The sequence below is a fragment of the Nerophis ophidion genome, linkage group LG17, assembly GCF_033978795.1.
Source record: "Nerophis ophidion isolate RoL-2023_Sa linkage group LG17, RoL_Noph_v1.0, whole genome shotgun sequence".
NCBI lineage: Eukaryota > Metazoa > Chordata > Actinopteri > Syngnathiformes > Syngnathidae > Nerophis > Nerophis ophidion.
The window spans coordinates 8277192-8294079 of NC_084627.1; the positions used below are offsets into that span (position 1 = coordinate 8277192).

At 39.0% G+C, this 16888-nt stretch overlaps 1 protein-coding gene across 1 annotated transcript in view; it reads right to left on the bottom strand.

Annotated features, from left to right (window-relative positions):
• The window catches only part of srcap (Snf2-related CREBBP activator protein), an 87491-nt gene that overhangs the window by 44137 nt on the left and 26466 nt on the right, over nucleotides 1-16888 (bottom strand). Inside the window, 10 exon segments of the mRNA XM_061876047.1 lie at nucleotides 3005-3191; nucleotides 3272-3601; nucleotides 3691-3860; nucleotides 3937-4073; nucleotides 9367-9544; nucleotides 13050-13261; nucleotides 13323-13496; nucleotides 13557-13646; nucleotides 13728-13815; nucleotides 13817-14067. Coding sequence (XP_061732031.1) covers nucleotides 3005-3191; nucleotides 3272-3601; nucleotides 3691-3860; nucleotides 3937-4073; nucleotides 9367-9544; nucleotides 13050-13261; nucleotides 13323-13496; nucleotides 13557-13646; nucleotides 13728-13815; nucleotides 13817-14067 — 1817 coding nt within the window.

Genomic DNA, 16888 nt, shown 5'->3' on the forward strand with positions numbered 1-16888 from the left:
AAATTACACAACATTTTAGCCCTCTAAATTGTTCGAGTTTAAGTCAACAAAATTACACATTTTAGCTGTCTAAATTGATCGAGTTTAAGTCAAAAAAATTGCACATTTTAGCCCTTTAAATTGTTCAAGTTTAAGTCAACAAAATTACACATTTTAGCTGTCTAAATTGATCGAGCTTTAGCCGTCACAATCACACACTATAGTCAGCTAAATTAATCGAGTTTAAGTCAACAAAATTACATATTTTAGACATCAAAATTTATCGAGTTTACGTTAAGAAAACTTACACAACACTTTAGCCATCTAAATTGATCGAATTTAAGTCAACAAAATTACACATTTTAGACCTCTAAATTGACTGAGCTTTAACCAACAAAATTACATATTTTAGCTCTGTGAATTGATCAGAGTTTAAGTAAACAAAAATACACAACATTTTAGCCCTCAAAATTGATCATGTTAAATCAACAAAATTACACAACATTTTATTCCTCTAAATTGATCGAAATTAAGTAAACAAAATGATACAATTTATCCCTCTAAATTGATTGAAATTAAGTTAACAAAATGATACATTTTAGCCCTCTAAATGGATTAAGCTTTAACCAATAAAATTACACAACCTTTTATTCAGCTAAATTGATCGAGTTTAGGTCAACAACATTACACAACTGTTTAGCCCTCTAAATTGATCGAGATTTAGCCAACAAAATTACACATCTTAATCAGCTAAATTGATTGAGTCAAAAAATCAACAAAATTACACAACATTTTAGCCCTCCAAATTGTTCGAGATTAAGTCAACAAAATTACACATTTAAACCCTTTAAATTAATCGAGCTTTAGCGGACAAAATTATACAACATTTTAGCCATCTCTAAATTGTTCGAGTTTAAGTCAACAAAATTACACATTTTAGCCCTTTAAATTGTTCGAGTTTAAGTCAACAAAATTACACATTTTAGCTGTCTAAATTGATCGAGATTTAGCCAACAAAATTACACACTATAGTCAGCTAAATTAATCGAGTTTGAGTCAACAAAATTACATATTTTAGACATCAAAATTTATCGAGTTTACGTTAAGAAAACTTACACAACACTTTAGCCATCTAAATTGATCGAATTTAAGTCAACAAAATTACACATTTTAGACCTCTAAATTGACTGAGCTTTAACCAACAAAATTACATATTTTAGCTCTCTGAATTGATCAGAGTTTAAGTAAACAAAAATACACAACATTTTAGCCCTCAAAATTGATCATGTTAAATCAACAAAATTACACAACATTTTATTCCTCTAAATTGATCGAAACTAAAAAAAACAAAATGATACATTTTAGCCCTGTAAATTGATCGAAATTAAGTAAACAAAATGACACATTTTAGCCCTCTAAATTGATGAAGCTTTAACCAATAAAATTACACCTTTTATTCAGCTAAATTGATCGAGTTTAGGTCAACAACATTACACAACTGTTTAGCCCTCTAAATTGATCGAGCTTTAGCCAACAAAAAATTACACATTTTAGTCAGCTAAATTGATTGAGTCAACAAATCAACAAAATTACACAACATTTTAGCCCTCCAAATTGTTCGAGATTAAGTCAACAAAATTACACATTTAAACCCTTTAAATTAATCGAGCTTTAGCGGACAAAATTACACAACATTTTAGCCATCTCTAAATTGTTCCAGTTTAAGTCAACAAAATTACACATTTTAGCTGTCTAAATTGATCGAGCTTTAGCCGTCAAAATCACACACTATAGTCAGCTAAATTAATCGAGTTTGAGTCAACAAAATTACATATTTTAGACATCAAAATTTATCGAGTTTACGTTAAGAAAACTTACACAACACTTTAGCCATCTAAATTGATCGAATTTAAGTCAACAAAATTACACATTTTAGACCTCTAAATTGACTGAGCTTTAACCAACAAAACTACATATTTTAGCTCTCTGAATTGATCAGAGTTTAAGTAAACAAAAATACACAACATTTTAGCCCTCAAAATTGATCATGTTAAATCAACAAAATTACACATTTTATTCCTCTAAATTGATCGAAACTAAGTAAACAAAATGATACATTTTAGCCCTCTAAATTGATTAAGCTTTAACCAATAAAATTACACAACCTTTTATTCAGCTAAATTGATCGAGTTTAGGTCAACAACATTACACATCTGTTTAGCCCTCTAAATTGTTCCAGTTTGAGTCAACAAAATTACACATTTTAGCCCTTTAAATTGTTCCAGTTTAAGTCAACAAAATTACACATTTAAACGCTCTAAATTAATCGAGCTTTAGCGGACAAAATTACACAACATTTTAGCCCTCTAAATTGTTCCAGTTTGAGTCAACAAAATTAGACATTTTAGCCCTTTAAATTGTTCGAGTTTAAGTCAACAAAATTACACATTTTAGCCGTGTAAATTGATCGAGCTTTAGCCGTCAAAATCACACACTTTAGTCAGCTAAATTAATCGAGTTTAAGTCAACAAAATTACACATTTTAGCCGTCTAAATTGATTGAGTTCAGTCAAAAAAAAAATGACACAATTTAGTTGCCTAAATTAATCGAGATTTAGGCAACAAAATTACACATTAGTCATCTAAATTGATTGACTTTAAGTCAACAAAATTACACAACATTTTAGCCTTCTAGTCCAAAATATGCCTTCTCACTGGCTACTAACAAATACTCTAGAACTACAACTGGTTGAGAACAAACAAGTGTTTGGATTGTAGCCATCCAAATATGATTAGCAGCTAAGTGGACAGCCATCAACGTTGTGGCTCCGAGAGCGAACGGGGAAAGTATGCTAGCGAGATGGTTAGTTAACGAGTGAGCTAGACTAGCAACTCCTGAAAGTGTCAGTTCATTTTGTCATCGTGAATTTGTTATGATTAGTTCTCATCTTATGTTCGTCAGGGGAAAACAGGTTGTTGAGGATAAGGAAGACGTAAGTGATGAGTCACCAAAATGGACGCTAACCTTGTGAGGTGACACCTCCACGGCGTCCAGCACCAGGGAGGCGGTGTGAAAAACGATGGGCTTGGTGATGAAGGGGGACTGGATGGGCCGGGGGTCAAACAGGTTGGGGTGGTTGCAGACTTTACGGAGCTGCATGAGGATGTTGATGACGGACATGAAGTGACCACTGGCCAGGGTCTCCCTGGTCCTGAGCATCAGAGGACAAAGAAGTTTCAGTCGGAACGGTCTGGGAGAAACCAAACACGCCTCCAAGTGCAGCGTACTCACGAGGCCTGTGCCATGAAGTCGTCATAGAGGAAGCGCTGCCTCTTGGAGAGGCGACATCGCACCACATGCTCGTACTTCTTGGGCATCTGCTTCTCCACGTCAACCTTGATCCTCCTGAGCAGGAAGGGTCTGAGCACCTTGTGCAGCCTCTTGACCAGGCCCTCGTTGTACTCCTGGCTGCCCTCGATCATCCCCGTCAGCGGGTTGGAGAACCACTCCTTGAACTCGCGGTGGGACTGGAAGACGTGGGGCATCAGGAAGTGCATCAGGGACCACAGCTCCATCAGGCTGTTCTGCAGAGGAGTTCCCGTCAGCAGCAGACGTCGGTGACTGCAATCCGATGGCAAAATACAAACAGTTGTCATCTCTAGTCTTGTCCTAAGACCGTGTTCGAGTCATCGGACGAGACTTCTAGGGACCTGTTGAAGTTGAGCAGACTCTGCCAGCGTTGCGACTTAAAGTTCTTGATGTTTTGCGCTTCATCCAGGATCAGGTAGCGCCAGGACTTGCGTCGGAAGGCCTGGTGATCCTGCAGTACCAGCTTGTAGGAGGTGATGCAAACGTGGAAAGCATTGGGCTTGGTCCAACCCTGCAAAGACCAACGCGAGAAGCATGTGAGCGTTGACTTTGAACTGAGCTGACTGGGTCAGTGTGAGACATCTTGCCTGGCGTTTCAGCTTCCTCTCCTTCTGACTACCAAAGTACGTGAGGATTTTGAAGCCAGGACACCAGCGCTTCAGCTCCATCTCCCAGTTTAACATCACACTGGTGGGCACGATGATGAGATGAGGACCCCAGTTACCTGCACACAACATACTATGACACAACCTCCTGGGTAGGGATTGGGAATCGAAAACTGGTTCTTGTTCAGAACTGGTTTCCAGTGTATTATTTCCTTGGAACCACTTAATAAATTGGTACCATTAAGTACCGGTATCAATTCCACATTGGCCCCGTTTACACTGCACCAAATCAGAAATTTTTCTGTCCTCAAGTTACACAGATCTGATTTTGTTTGCCAGTCTAAACGCTTTAAAGTGCTTGAAACCTGATCTTTTCCCATCAGATTCAGGCCACATCAGGAGGAAGTCCTGAATACGATTGGAGTCGGATCTTTTCAAATGTGACTCCAGTCTAAATGTGAATGTTCTTGGGACCAAATTACTTTTAGTTTTAGTCAGAGTCTTGACAAAAATTATTTTAGTCTAATTTTAGCCATCAAAATGGATCGAGCTTTAGCCAAAAAAATGACAACCTTTTAGTAAGACAAATTGTTTGATTTTAAGTCGACAAAATTACACAACCTGTTAATCGCTAAATTGATCGAGTTCAAGTCAAGAAAATTACACAACCTTTTAGCCTCCTGAGTAGGGATGGGAAGCGAAGACAGGTTCTTGTTCATAAATAGTTCCAAGTGTATCAATTCCTCGGAACCGCTTAACAAATTGGTACCGTTAAGTACCGATATCGATTCCACATTGGGCCACATTGACACTAAATCTGATTTAGTTGCCATCAAATGACACAGATCGGATTTTGTTTGCCAGTCTAAATGCTCCAAAGAGCTTCAAATCTGATCATCAGTCTTCAGTCTAAACGCAATATGACCTGAATGTGACTTTTTTGTCAGCTTTAGGCGAGTTACGTCACTCGTGTGGGCGGGGAAAGAAGCAGTCGCCGTGAGCACAGTCTATTTAAGACGACCAAATGTTCTGCTTTGCACACTCTTGGCATTCTCTCCATGAGCTTCAAGCACACCTGTGAAGTGAAAACCATTTCATGAAGGTCAGAGAATGCAAAGAGTGTGCAAAGCAGAAATCCGAGCAAAGGGTGGCTATTTTGAAGAAACCAGGATACAAAACATGTTTAGTTTCTTCACCTTTTTTTGTTAAGTACATAACTCCACATGCAGTCATTCATAGTTTGACAATTTACAATGTAAACAGTCATGAAAATAAATAAAACACATTGAACGAGGTGTGTCCAAACATTTGGCCTGTTCTGTATGTATGTATGTGTGTTTATATACACAATATATTTTCCGCACTATGAGGCGCACCTAAAAACCTCAAATTTTCTCAAAAGCTGACAGTGCGCCTTATAATCCGGTGCGCCTTATATATGGACCAATATTGAGCCACAATAAGCGGTAAAAAATGGATGGATGGATGGATGGAGGTCTCGCAACTACGTAAAAAATGGATGGATGGATGGATGGGAGTCTAGCAACTATGGTAAGCAGCCGCCAACTTAATTTTCCCTCGTATAAGAAGTGCGCTTCTTCTTCTACGGTAAGCAGCCGCCAACCTTATTTTCCCTCGTAGGAGAAGAAGCGCGCGGTGCATGCTGGGATATATGACTGCGGGAGGCGTGACGTTTCTGTGTGTTTATGTAAAGACCCCAAAATGGCTCCTATTAAGAGACACGCTTACGATAAATAATAATAAAGTGAGCTTTACATGTTTATTTTGTGTGTTGTGTGACATTATCGTTTGAGCAACATTGAGTTATTGATATATTATTGTTTTGCACTATTTCGAGTGTTACTATATTGTGATTGCACTAACGTTTGATTTACCGTAACAGTATCAGACTGTTTTTTACGTGTTTATTGAATCGGGGAAAATAATAAAACAACTGTTTATTCATCTAGGGAGCAAACTGAGTTGTCAGAACGCTGGTTTGTAATCTATTACTAAAGTTTGACTGACCTGACTGTTTTGTTGATATTCCCTTTAGCGCAGCTCCATCTAAAGGATGCATAACGTAACCCCAGCCTCTACTGTAGCATCTACTCTATGCGCCTTATAATGTGGTGCGCCTTATATATGAACAAAGTTTTAAAATAGGCCATTCATTGAAAGTGTTCCTTATAATCCGGAGCACCTTATAGTGCGGAAAATACGGTATATATATATATATATATATTAGGGCTGCAAATCTTTGGGTGTCCCACGATTCGATTCTATATTGATTCTTGGGGGTCGCGATTCGATAATATATCGATTTTTTCGATTCAACGCAATTCTCGATTCAAAAACGATATTTTTCCGATTCAAAACAATTCTGTATTCATTCAATACATAGATTTCAGCAGGATCTACCCCAGTCTGCTGACATGCTAGCAGAGTAGTAGATTTTTTTTAAAAAGCTTTTATAATTGTAAAGGACAAAGTTTTATCAACTGATTGCAATAATGTAAATTTGTTTTAACTATTAAACAAACCAAAAATATGCCTTATTTTATCTTTGTGAAAATATTGGACACAGTGTGTTGTCAAGCTTATGAGATGCCATGCAAGTGTAAGCCATTGTGACACTATTGTTCTTTTTTAAATTTTTTATAAATGTCTAATAATAATGTAAAAGAGGGATTTCTAAATGACTGCTATGCTGAAATTATAACTAATATTGATGTTGTTGATAATATTCATTTTTGTTTCACTACTTTTGGTTTGTTCTGTGTGGTGTTTGTGTCTCCTCTCAATTGCTCTGTTTATTGCAGTTCTGAGTGTTGCTGGCTCAGGTTTGGTTTTGGAATTGGATTGCATTGTTATGGTATTGCTGTGTAGTGGTTTGTTGGATTGATTAAATAAATAAAAAAATCGTTTTGTTTTTTTAAATGAAAATCGATTCTGAACGTATTCGAATTGATTTTTTCCCACACCCCTAATGTATATACACATATATATATATATATATATATATATATACACATATATGTTTTTTTTATTACACACAGATATATATATATAAAATGTATATTTTGATTTTTTCGTTCACATGTTCAAAGGCGTACACAATACAAGCATGTTTAACATATAGATTCCTTTCTTTCATGAAGACAAGAATATAAGTTGGTGTTCGGCCTGATGATGACTTGCATTGATTGGAATCAGACAAGATTCACACGAGTGCTGACAACTCACATTTTCAATTTTACATTGTGGAGGAGACAAAAAAAAATCCCCCTTTCTGTCCAATACCACATGAAAGTGGTTGGTTTTGGCATCTTGTTTGTCCAGCTTCCATACTCCTTTTTATAAACTTTATAAGACGGCAAACTCTTGTGTCATGGGCTAGCTTTCAGAGACTCTTATTTTGTTAGCGCAGGCAGGATGGAGCAGCACTTTTATTGTGAAGACAGGAACTAAGTACGGTTGAAATAAAAAGTGTTTCTCGCCCTTCCTGACATTTTTTTTTTCCTTCACACCGAGCTGGGAGCAGCCGGCGTCATCTCACAAGACCCCCGGGGGCCTTGAATGTCAATCAAGTGACGTCATTGCGAAGATTTCTGATCGATTTTTTTCAATGCCTGGCTGGCGGTCCACTGACACACACCCTCCACAATCCACCGGTAGTTCGCGATCGAGGTAATGGGCACCCCTGTATGACACTATATACAGCTATTCATAAATGATATTACTTTACTTTCTTTTCACGTAAAAAAAAAAAACATTTTTAAGCTATTGCGACTTTTGGAAAGTTGGGATTAAAAGGGATGTTGGCGACTTGAAGGTTCTCCCACACATACTGTACACACTGAGACAAAACGTTCACCTTGAGCCTTGCCTGCGTTTCCTCTCTTTTCTTATGTTTGTCGTTCGGGCTAGCAACGGAGAATATGGACTCCCTCTGAGACGCTGGTGCTCCTTTTAGCCGTCTTATCACTGCACTATTTTTGTTTGTGCTTCTACACTGAATGTGTGGTCAGTAATAACACAGCACGTTTGCTCTCTAACTTCATATTTATGGAGTAGGACTGAGTTTTGGACATTTTAAAGGCTTGACCACTCTTTTTGCCTTTGAAAAAAAAAAAAGCAATAGAAGTCTTTGTCCATTATCAGCTGTTTTTTTTTTTTATTTTTTTTACCTTCAAGCATCTTGAACATGAGATAATTATGTGTTTTTTTTGGTTGAGTTGAGGTCTGAATGAATGTGATTCTACTACACGTTATCGTGAATGCTGCAACAAGCCACTGGACTGTTTTTCAGGATGCACACTCATACTAGGACACTTCTTAAACTCCTTGTCACTTGTTAGCTACTACTTTTGTCGCCCTGACACTTGACTTAGTATTGTACATACACACACATTTCTGGCCCTGGAAAATGTACCAACGGTTACCTCAGTCTACAAAACTGTCTGCTTTCAGCTATTTGAAACCACTATGGTGATACCACAAAAACAGAAAATCAATGACGTCATCAGAAAAGTGGGGCCGAAAGTTTGGACAAACCTTCTCATTCAATGGGTTTTCTTTATTTTCATGAGTATTTACATTGTAGATTGTCACTGAAGGCATGAAAACTCTGATTGAACACATGGATTTATGTACTTAACAAAAAAAGGTAAAAAAAAATGAAAACAGGTTTTATATTCTAATTGCTTCAAAATATCGATTGAACGCATGGAGTTATGTACTTAACAACGGGGCGGTATAGCTCGGTTGGTAGAGTGGCCGTGCCAGCAACTTGAGGGTTGCAGGTCCGATTCCCGCTTCCGCCATCCTAGTCACTGCCGTTGTGTCCTTGGGCAAGACACTTTACCCACCTGCTCCCAGTGCCACCCACACTGGTTTAAATGTAACTTAGATATTGGGTTTCACTATGTAAAGCGCTTTGAGTCACTAGAGAAAAGCGCTATATAAATATAATTCACTTCACTTCACTTTATTTTATTTTGTAGTACGAGCGACTTCCTCCCGGTCAACTTCTTTAGTTTTCACTTTACCGAAGTGGCGTCGAGGCCAAATCGAGGCCACATTGGGGCATTAGTGCGTTTACACTGGAGTCAGATAAAAATCACAATATAGTGCCAGTGTAAACAGTCAGCTGGACTTAATATGATAAAAATAAAATCAGATTCGGTCCACTTTGACCTGGAGAGTAAACGAAGCGTAGGTAAAAAAAAAAAAAAAGGCTATTTTTGGAACCTGTTGTGCAGCAGGATAAAAGCCCTCAGACAAACATGGAAATGAATGATTTCATTGGTCAATGTGACAATGCAGCGGTTTTGTTATCAATCATCTGTTTTTATACATTGTGTCTTGTAAAAAGTAAGTTAAAATGACAATTTCCTGTAACTCTGCTACCTTTTTCACAGGCGAGGTGCGCCAACAGCGCGATGGTCTGGATGGTCTTGCCCAGACCCATCTCGTCAGCCAGGATCCCATTAAGCTTCTTCTCAAACATGGTGACCAGCCAGTCCAGTCCAATGTGCTGGTATTCCCGCAGCGTGCCATGAAGCAGGAACGGGATGGGGGTCTTGACCTTTAACACACGAGAAGATGACCTCAATCAAGGTCACCCACTTCAACTAAATACCGTGCAACCTAAATTATAAAGTTTGCATGGTTTAAACATGATTAATGGGTTCCAGTCATGACAAAAGTCCCTATTTTAGTGAAGATTAGTACAGAAAATAAAGTGACATACAATACTTTTTATTAGATAGAGTACCGTATTTTTCGGAGTATAAGTCGCACTGGAGTATAAGTCGCATTTTTGGGGGAAACTTATTTGATAAAACCCAACACCAAGAATAGACATTTGAAAGGCAATTTAAAATAAATAAAGAATAATGAACAACAGGCTGAATAAGTGTACGTTATATGAGGCATAAATAACCAACTGCTATGTTAACCTAACATATTATGGTAAGAGTCATTCAAATAACTACAATATATAGAACATGCTATACGTTTCCCAAACAATCTGTCACTCGTAATCGCTAAATCCCATGAAATCTTATACGTCTGGTCTTACGTGAATGAGCTAAATAACAGTATTTGATATTTTACGGTAACGTGTTAATAATTTCACACATGAGTCGCTCCTGAGTATAAGTCGCACCCCCGGCCAAACTATGAAAAATAACTGACTTACAGTCCGAAAAATACGGTACTGTTTATTAAACAAACTTAACAAGGAGGTGATGGACCAACTGTTTCTTTATGAACGAGCTAAAACAACGACGACAAGCTCACTGTCCTGTATGTGCCAATACACACATAGGTCCCTTTGGTGACCCCACAAACAATCAGAAATCACAAAACTCTTATTTTTCAGTTTTGGTTATCTTTGGTGGTGCCACTGGACCAAAGTGGTAGTGTTTGGTCAGAGGAAAATGAGGACTAGCGCATATACCAGACCTGGGCAAATTAAGGCCCCGGGGCCACGTTAAGCTTTTCAATCTGGCCCGCCGTACATTCCCAAATAATTGTTTTAGATGTAAAGTGTAGCTGCCACTATGATGTGCACTCATGTTTTCTAATGACCGGAAGTCCTCAACTATAGTAGTCTTTCAATGGTTGGAATCTTCACTTTTGGATAATATACCAGTTACTATGGAAACCTAATTAGTTACTACAGAAACCTAATTAGTTACTATGGTCATCTAATTAGTTACTATGGTAATCTACGTCAGACGAGGCACCAAGCTGTGTGGGCGGAAATCGTTTCCACAGACAACGGAAGGAGATTTTCACAACAAAAGTCCTAAAGCTTAGTGATATATCAGATATATCAAATTGTAGGTGAGTTTATTTTGTACCCTTCGCATTCATATTTCATTGTTTGTTGCGTTTCACTTTATTGTAAAATTTGTCGATCGAAAGGGGGTGTGACATTCATATTTTGTCAATATTCAGTGTTTTATCATCCATAGAAAAAATTAAAATTACATTACGTTTTTTAAGGCGGTGTGTCATAACGTTTTTAGCATTCAATCAGACATTGTGAGGTTTTGTATTAGTGTTCCTACAAATAAATAACCTGCCCCCAGACACATTTTTCCCTCTAAATGTACCCCCCAGAGTCAAAATAATTGCCCAAACCTGGAATATACCGTCACACTGACATCATTTTCGCTGTAATATTGGCAAAAATATTAGGTCTCTAATGGCTATACTGGTGTTAAATAGCAGACACTATTAAAAGGCCTTAGCGGCCACATGCGTGGACAGCACCTTTTAGCTTTTATTCCCAAAATTGTGTACACTACTGAATCAGGGTCTTATTCGGCTTATGTGGACACTTATACTGCCATCTAGTGGTGTCAGAAGAGGATAACATATAATGGAATTTGGAGAAAAAAAGGGGAAAAATAAAAATTTGCATTTCACTACACATGACGTACACTTTTGTGTACTTATTTACTAAGTACATCGTATCAAAAGATGCTTCTTAGTTTTTATTCTAATTAGGATCCAACAAGCCCAAATAGCAAAGAGAAATACAAAAAAAAGCATGTAAACAAACAGCTGGGCCTACTGAAAGCCACTACTAGCGACCACGCAGCCTGATAGTTTATATATCAATGATGAAATATTAACATTGCAACACATGCCAATACGGCCGGGTTAGTTTACTAAATTGCAATTTTAAATTTTGTGCCGAAGTATCCTGCTGAAACGTTGTGGTATGATGACGCGTGCGCGTGACGTCACACATTTTAGAGGACATTTTGTTCCAGCATCGTTCCCAGCAGTAAGTCGTCTCTTTTCATCGCATAATTCCACAGTATTATGGACATCTGTGTTGCTGAATCTTTTGCAATTTTTTCAATGACTAATGGAGACATCAAAGAAGAAAGCTGTAGGTGGGAAGCGGTGTATTGGGGCCGCCTTTAGCAACACAAACACAGCCGGTGTTTCATTGTTTACAATCCCGAAAGATGACGGTGAAGCTTTACTATGGAACAGAGCGGTCAAGCGAACACGGTTGGATTGGACCACACACACCAAGTACAGTGTGTTATGCAGCGATCATTTCGAAAGATTGTGTTTCGAAGAGGGTCCCTTGCGAAGGGCAGAGATGGGCATCGCCACCACCCGTCGACTGGTGCTGAAGAAAGGTGCGGGGCCGACCTTCAGGTTGTACAGGTACGACCATATTATCTCACTAAAACACTAGTAACACAATAAGCAGATAAGGGATTTTCCAGAATTATCTTAGTAAATTTGTCTAATAACATCTGAATCGCTCCCACTGTATAGTCTTTTTTTCTTCTTTTCTAGTCCTTCACTCTCACTTTCCTCATCCACAAATCTTTCATCCTCGCGCAAATTAATGGGGAAATCGTCGATTTCTCGGTCCGAATCGCTCTCGCTGCTGGTGGCCATGATTGTAAACAAAGTTAAGATGTGAGGAGCTCCAAAACCTGTGACGTCGCGCGCATATCGTCTGCTACTTCGGGTACAGGCAAGGCTTTTTTAACAGCACCAAAGGTTGCGAACTTTATCGTGGATGTTCTCTACCAAATCCTTCCGCAAAAATATGGCGATATCGCGAAATGATCAAGTATGACTCATAGAATGGACCTGCTATCCCCGTTTAAATAAGAAAATATAATTTCAGTAAGCCTTTAACAACCATACTGCTACAACAATTAAAATTTTCCTGAGGGAACTCTCCTGAAGAAATCAATAAAGTACAATTTAAATTTTCCTGAGGGAACTCTCCTGAAAAAAATCAATAAAGTACTATCCATCTATCAAAATAAACATTTAAAAAAGTAAAATCCACTTACATTAAATTACCATTGGAAACCAGCAAAGGGTGCGCCACTGAACGAGAGGTTTACTTCTCCTTTGTAGTGAGGCAAATACGATTCGGCATCTTTTTCCAGAAAAGTCTGTTCTCATCACAATTAAAATTTGGTACGAAGCCTGCTTCCTCAATCTCTTCGACACCGGCAAGCACAAAATGAAGCGTACGTACACAGAGACCTGGTTCGTTTGCAAACAGTAGACTTTTGCTGGACTGTATGAATCACCTTGGTAGTGGCCAAGGTGTAGCCTTTAGGCTGCAGGCTCTCTGCAGTGGCTGCAATGTGACTGATCTCCTTCTTCGGTCGTGAGCTGGACGAGGACGGGCTGTGGTCTCCTTCCTTTAGCAAGACCTCCATCCCGCCGTCCTCTTCCTCACTCTCCACTTCGTCCTTCTCACTGTGGTCCTCCTCCTCCTCCTCACTGTCTCCTGCAGAGTCTGACAGGCACATTCCATTACCATCGCTCGTCGTCCAATCCTTTAATTGCTATGTGATTACCCGAGGAGGAGGTGTGGATTTCCACATCGCTCTCGGCTTCATCGCTCTCCAACTCTTCATCGCCGGACGCCTCCCAATCCGAGCTCGCCTTGGAGGCAGAGGCGGAGGGCTCCTCGAAGTCGGAGGTGTACGCCGCTTTGTACTTCTCCAGCAGCTCCTCCATGCTCAGATCTCCTGCGAGGAGAGTGAATGTCAGCCATGGAAGAAGAAAGACTGGAAGTAAAACAAACACACCCTCCTTGGCCAAGTCATCCAGTTCTTCTGCATGGTCCACGTCCCCCTCCACCTTCTCCTGGGCGGCAATGGTGTCCTCCTCATCCTCAGCTGGGAAACACATCAGAACATTGTACCTTTCCACAACGTGCCGCACATACACCGTGTTCTTCTTTCATCAAGTCGTCTCACCATCCTCCTCGTTGGCAGAGAATTCCCCGTCTTCCTCTTCTTCTTGCCCGGCTGACGAGGAGTCATCCGAGCATTCTTCATCCAAACCAGCGTTCTGCACGATCCAAGGGTTCAAGATCTTCTTTAGACGACATTTGACTTTGGGACTTCAAAGTGTCTTGGAGTACCTGAGACTTTTGTAGTGTGCTGAGCAGCTGATCCAGGGGCAGCGTGCTCTCCTCCTTCAGCAGCTCGATCTCCTTGCGGTGGCTCTCGGCGTCGTTGCCGTCCTGCTGCTCCTCCACATCCATGGTCTCTTCGTCGTCGTCGTCCTCCTCACACGGAGGCTCGAAGTCCCGGTCTGCATGAGAGTGACACTTTAGACTCGGAAAACGATGGTTACCAATTCCCGGTAGCTGGGAATCAAAACAGGTGGGGATCGGTACCAAAGCCGGTCTTACAACTCATTGATTCACATAAGAGGCAAAAGGCAATCGCTCCGGTAGAACCTCTGCACTGTAAAAAATACGGTCATTTACTGGCAGATACGGCTGCCAAAGGAAAACCATACAATTAAAGTAAAACATTGTAAACCAAATAATGATCAAAAACATTATATTTACTGACATTTTCATGAAACGTTTTGCAGAGAAATATAGTAATTTTACAGATTTTTACTAAATTATTAAGATCAACCACCTTTAATAAAGTGACGATGCAAACAGTTCTGCAGAAAAATACCTTCATTCTACAGAGTTTTTTCCAAATTATTACGATCAACCACCTTTAATGAAGTGACAATGCTGGCAGTTCCACAGAAAAATATCATTACTTTACAGATTTTCTCTGAATTGTTAGGATCAGGGGTCTCACATTCACTCTACCGGGGGGCCACTTGATGCAGAAACTTGATGCAAAGTGGGTTCACCTTCTATGAATGGCTATCCCGCCTTAAAAACATACTTACCGATCCTACCGCGAGACATTCAGCGATCGTCTCAAAGGATTAACCCAATGTTAGCCCAGGCAAATATTACACGGACGCAACGTGACAATACTTTGCCGCAGTCACCATCTGCGTTAGATCATTCACCGAAACATCAGCGTGCCGACCTACTCACATTATGTGTACGCCTTTAACAGACATATGAGAGTGACTGAAAGACATACTTGGTCAACAGCCATACAGGTCACACTGACGGTGGCCGTACAAACAACTTTAACATTGTTACAAATATGCGCTACACTGTGAACCCACATCAAACAAGAACGACAAACACATTTCGGGAGAACATCTTCACCGTAACACAACATAAACACAAAATAACAAATACCCAGAATCCAATGCAGCGCTGACTCTTCCGGGCTACACCCCGCTAACACCCAACCCCGCCCCCCCACATCACCGCCTTCTGTTGTGTTTATGTTGTGTTACGGTGAAGATGTTCTCCTGAAATGTGTTTATCATTTTTGTTTGGTGTGGCTACACAGTGAGGCGCATATTTGTAACAGTGTTAAACTTGTGTGTACGGCCACCGTCAGTGTGACCTGTGTAGTTGTTGGCTGTGATCAAGTATGTCTTGCAGTCACCATTGTATGTCTTGTTACAGAGAAATATGATAAATTGTTAGAATGAGCATACACCTTTATAAAAGAGGCCACATATATTTTTCGACTTGAATATAAAAACATACATAAATATTTAAAAAATAAGATTTACCTTAAAATTACATATAAAACTGTTAGATTGTTAGTATGGACATAGACTTTTATATAACATGTTACATATTTAATGAAAGTTAATTAATGTAATTTTACATGAATTTGAAAGTAATTTGAGAAAACAGAAAATTATATGCATAATTAATTTGGTATTTTTCTGTAAAAAAAATATAAATAGTTTGTCATTACTGGCATATTACTTAAAATAACAGGTGGTTTGTTTATTTACAGATAATGTCTTTAATTCTACAGTTTTATAACCTATTTAAAAAAAACAGGCTAAATTTTGAGTAAATAAACCATAAAAATAGGCTTTATTTTTACAGTGTAGGTATTGTTGCAATTTTCAATGCCAATAAAGAAATCGAGTAACAAAAAAAAGGCTCCATCTTTAAAAAATGCGCTAGCTTGATGCTAACACACATTGGCTTTGCTTTTAACATGCCACTGATTAGCATTAGCGATTTTACATGTGTTCGTGAAAACTACAACTAAGATGCAGGTTACAATCAAACAGCTAGTGCAGTACTTAAGAGTATTAACACTTTTTAGGGCGCAACTAAAGACTAGATTTAGCAAAGACTAAACTGATTAGCCAACACACCATAAACTAAACACTACAGCCACCTAACATCTTGGACTTGCAACTGTAATTGCAACTTCATGTTACACTTGTAAATGTGATAATAAAAACCAAGATGTAACAACCGGACGGCAGTTATCATAACCAGCAAATTTTTTAATCATATTTATCAACACACACAAAAGTACCGGTAAAGATTGGTTGAAATGTGAATGGTACACATCCCTACTTGATGGCACCAATTTTAGGTACTACTGTATGTGTTAATAAATGTTCATTACAAAAGTGTTTATACTGTAAATGTTGTACTTATTATACACCGTCTGTCCCATCATAACCGGACATGACGTCACTAGCAACAAAGGTATGGAAATACGGTACTGTTTGATTTCATGTGAAGCAATACCCGGTAGTACAGACGGAACTTTGAGTACCTTGAAGGTAGAAAAGTGCTAAACAAGTACAACCCATTTATCATTTTAACTTGGTCACTACCTAAAGAAATTAGGTAACCATCTGTGGGTGTCAGGCTTTTATTCTGTTTCCTATTCAGAAATGTTGTGAAAACACGCTGGCCGAGCTCAGCCAGCCATCATTATCTCCTGTGAATCATACACGACGGAATAATAACTGGGATTCAAGATGGCAGCGTGTGTTGGTAGTGAAACAGGTTGGACAGGCTGAGAACTGGTCCTGGGCTTGTTGTGTCTGACGCTCAGAGCTCCAAAAGCCCCTTTGTTTCTATTTTTAAGTGGAGTGGATCCGTCACCTACTGTAGGTGCCATAGTTTGAAAACACATTTTTGAAGCGTTTTGGCCTCTTTGTCCTAATAAACTGACCTTTTGTCAAACTGGCTAAAACCAAGAGCGCTTGTTGA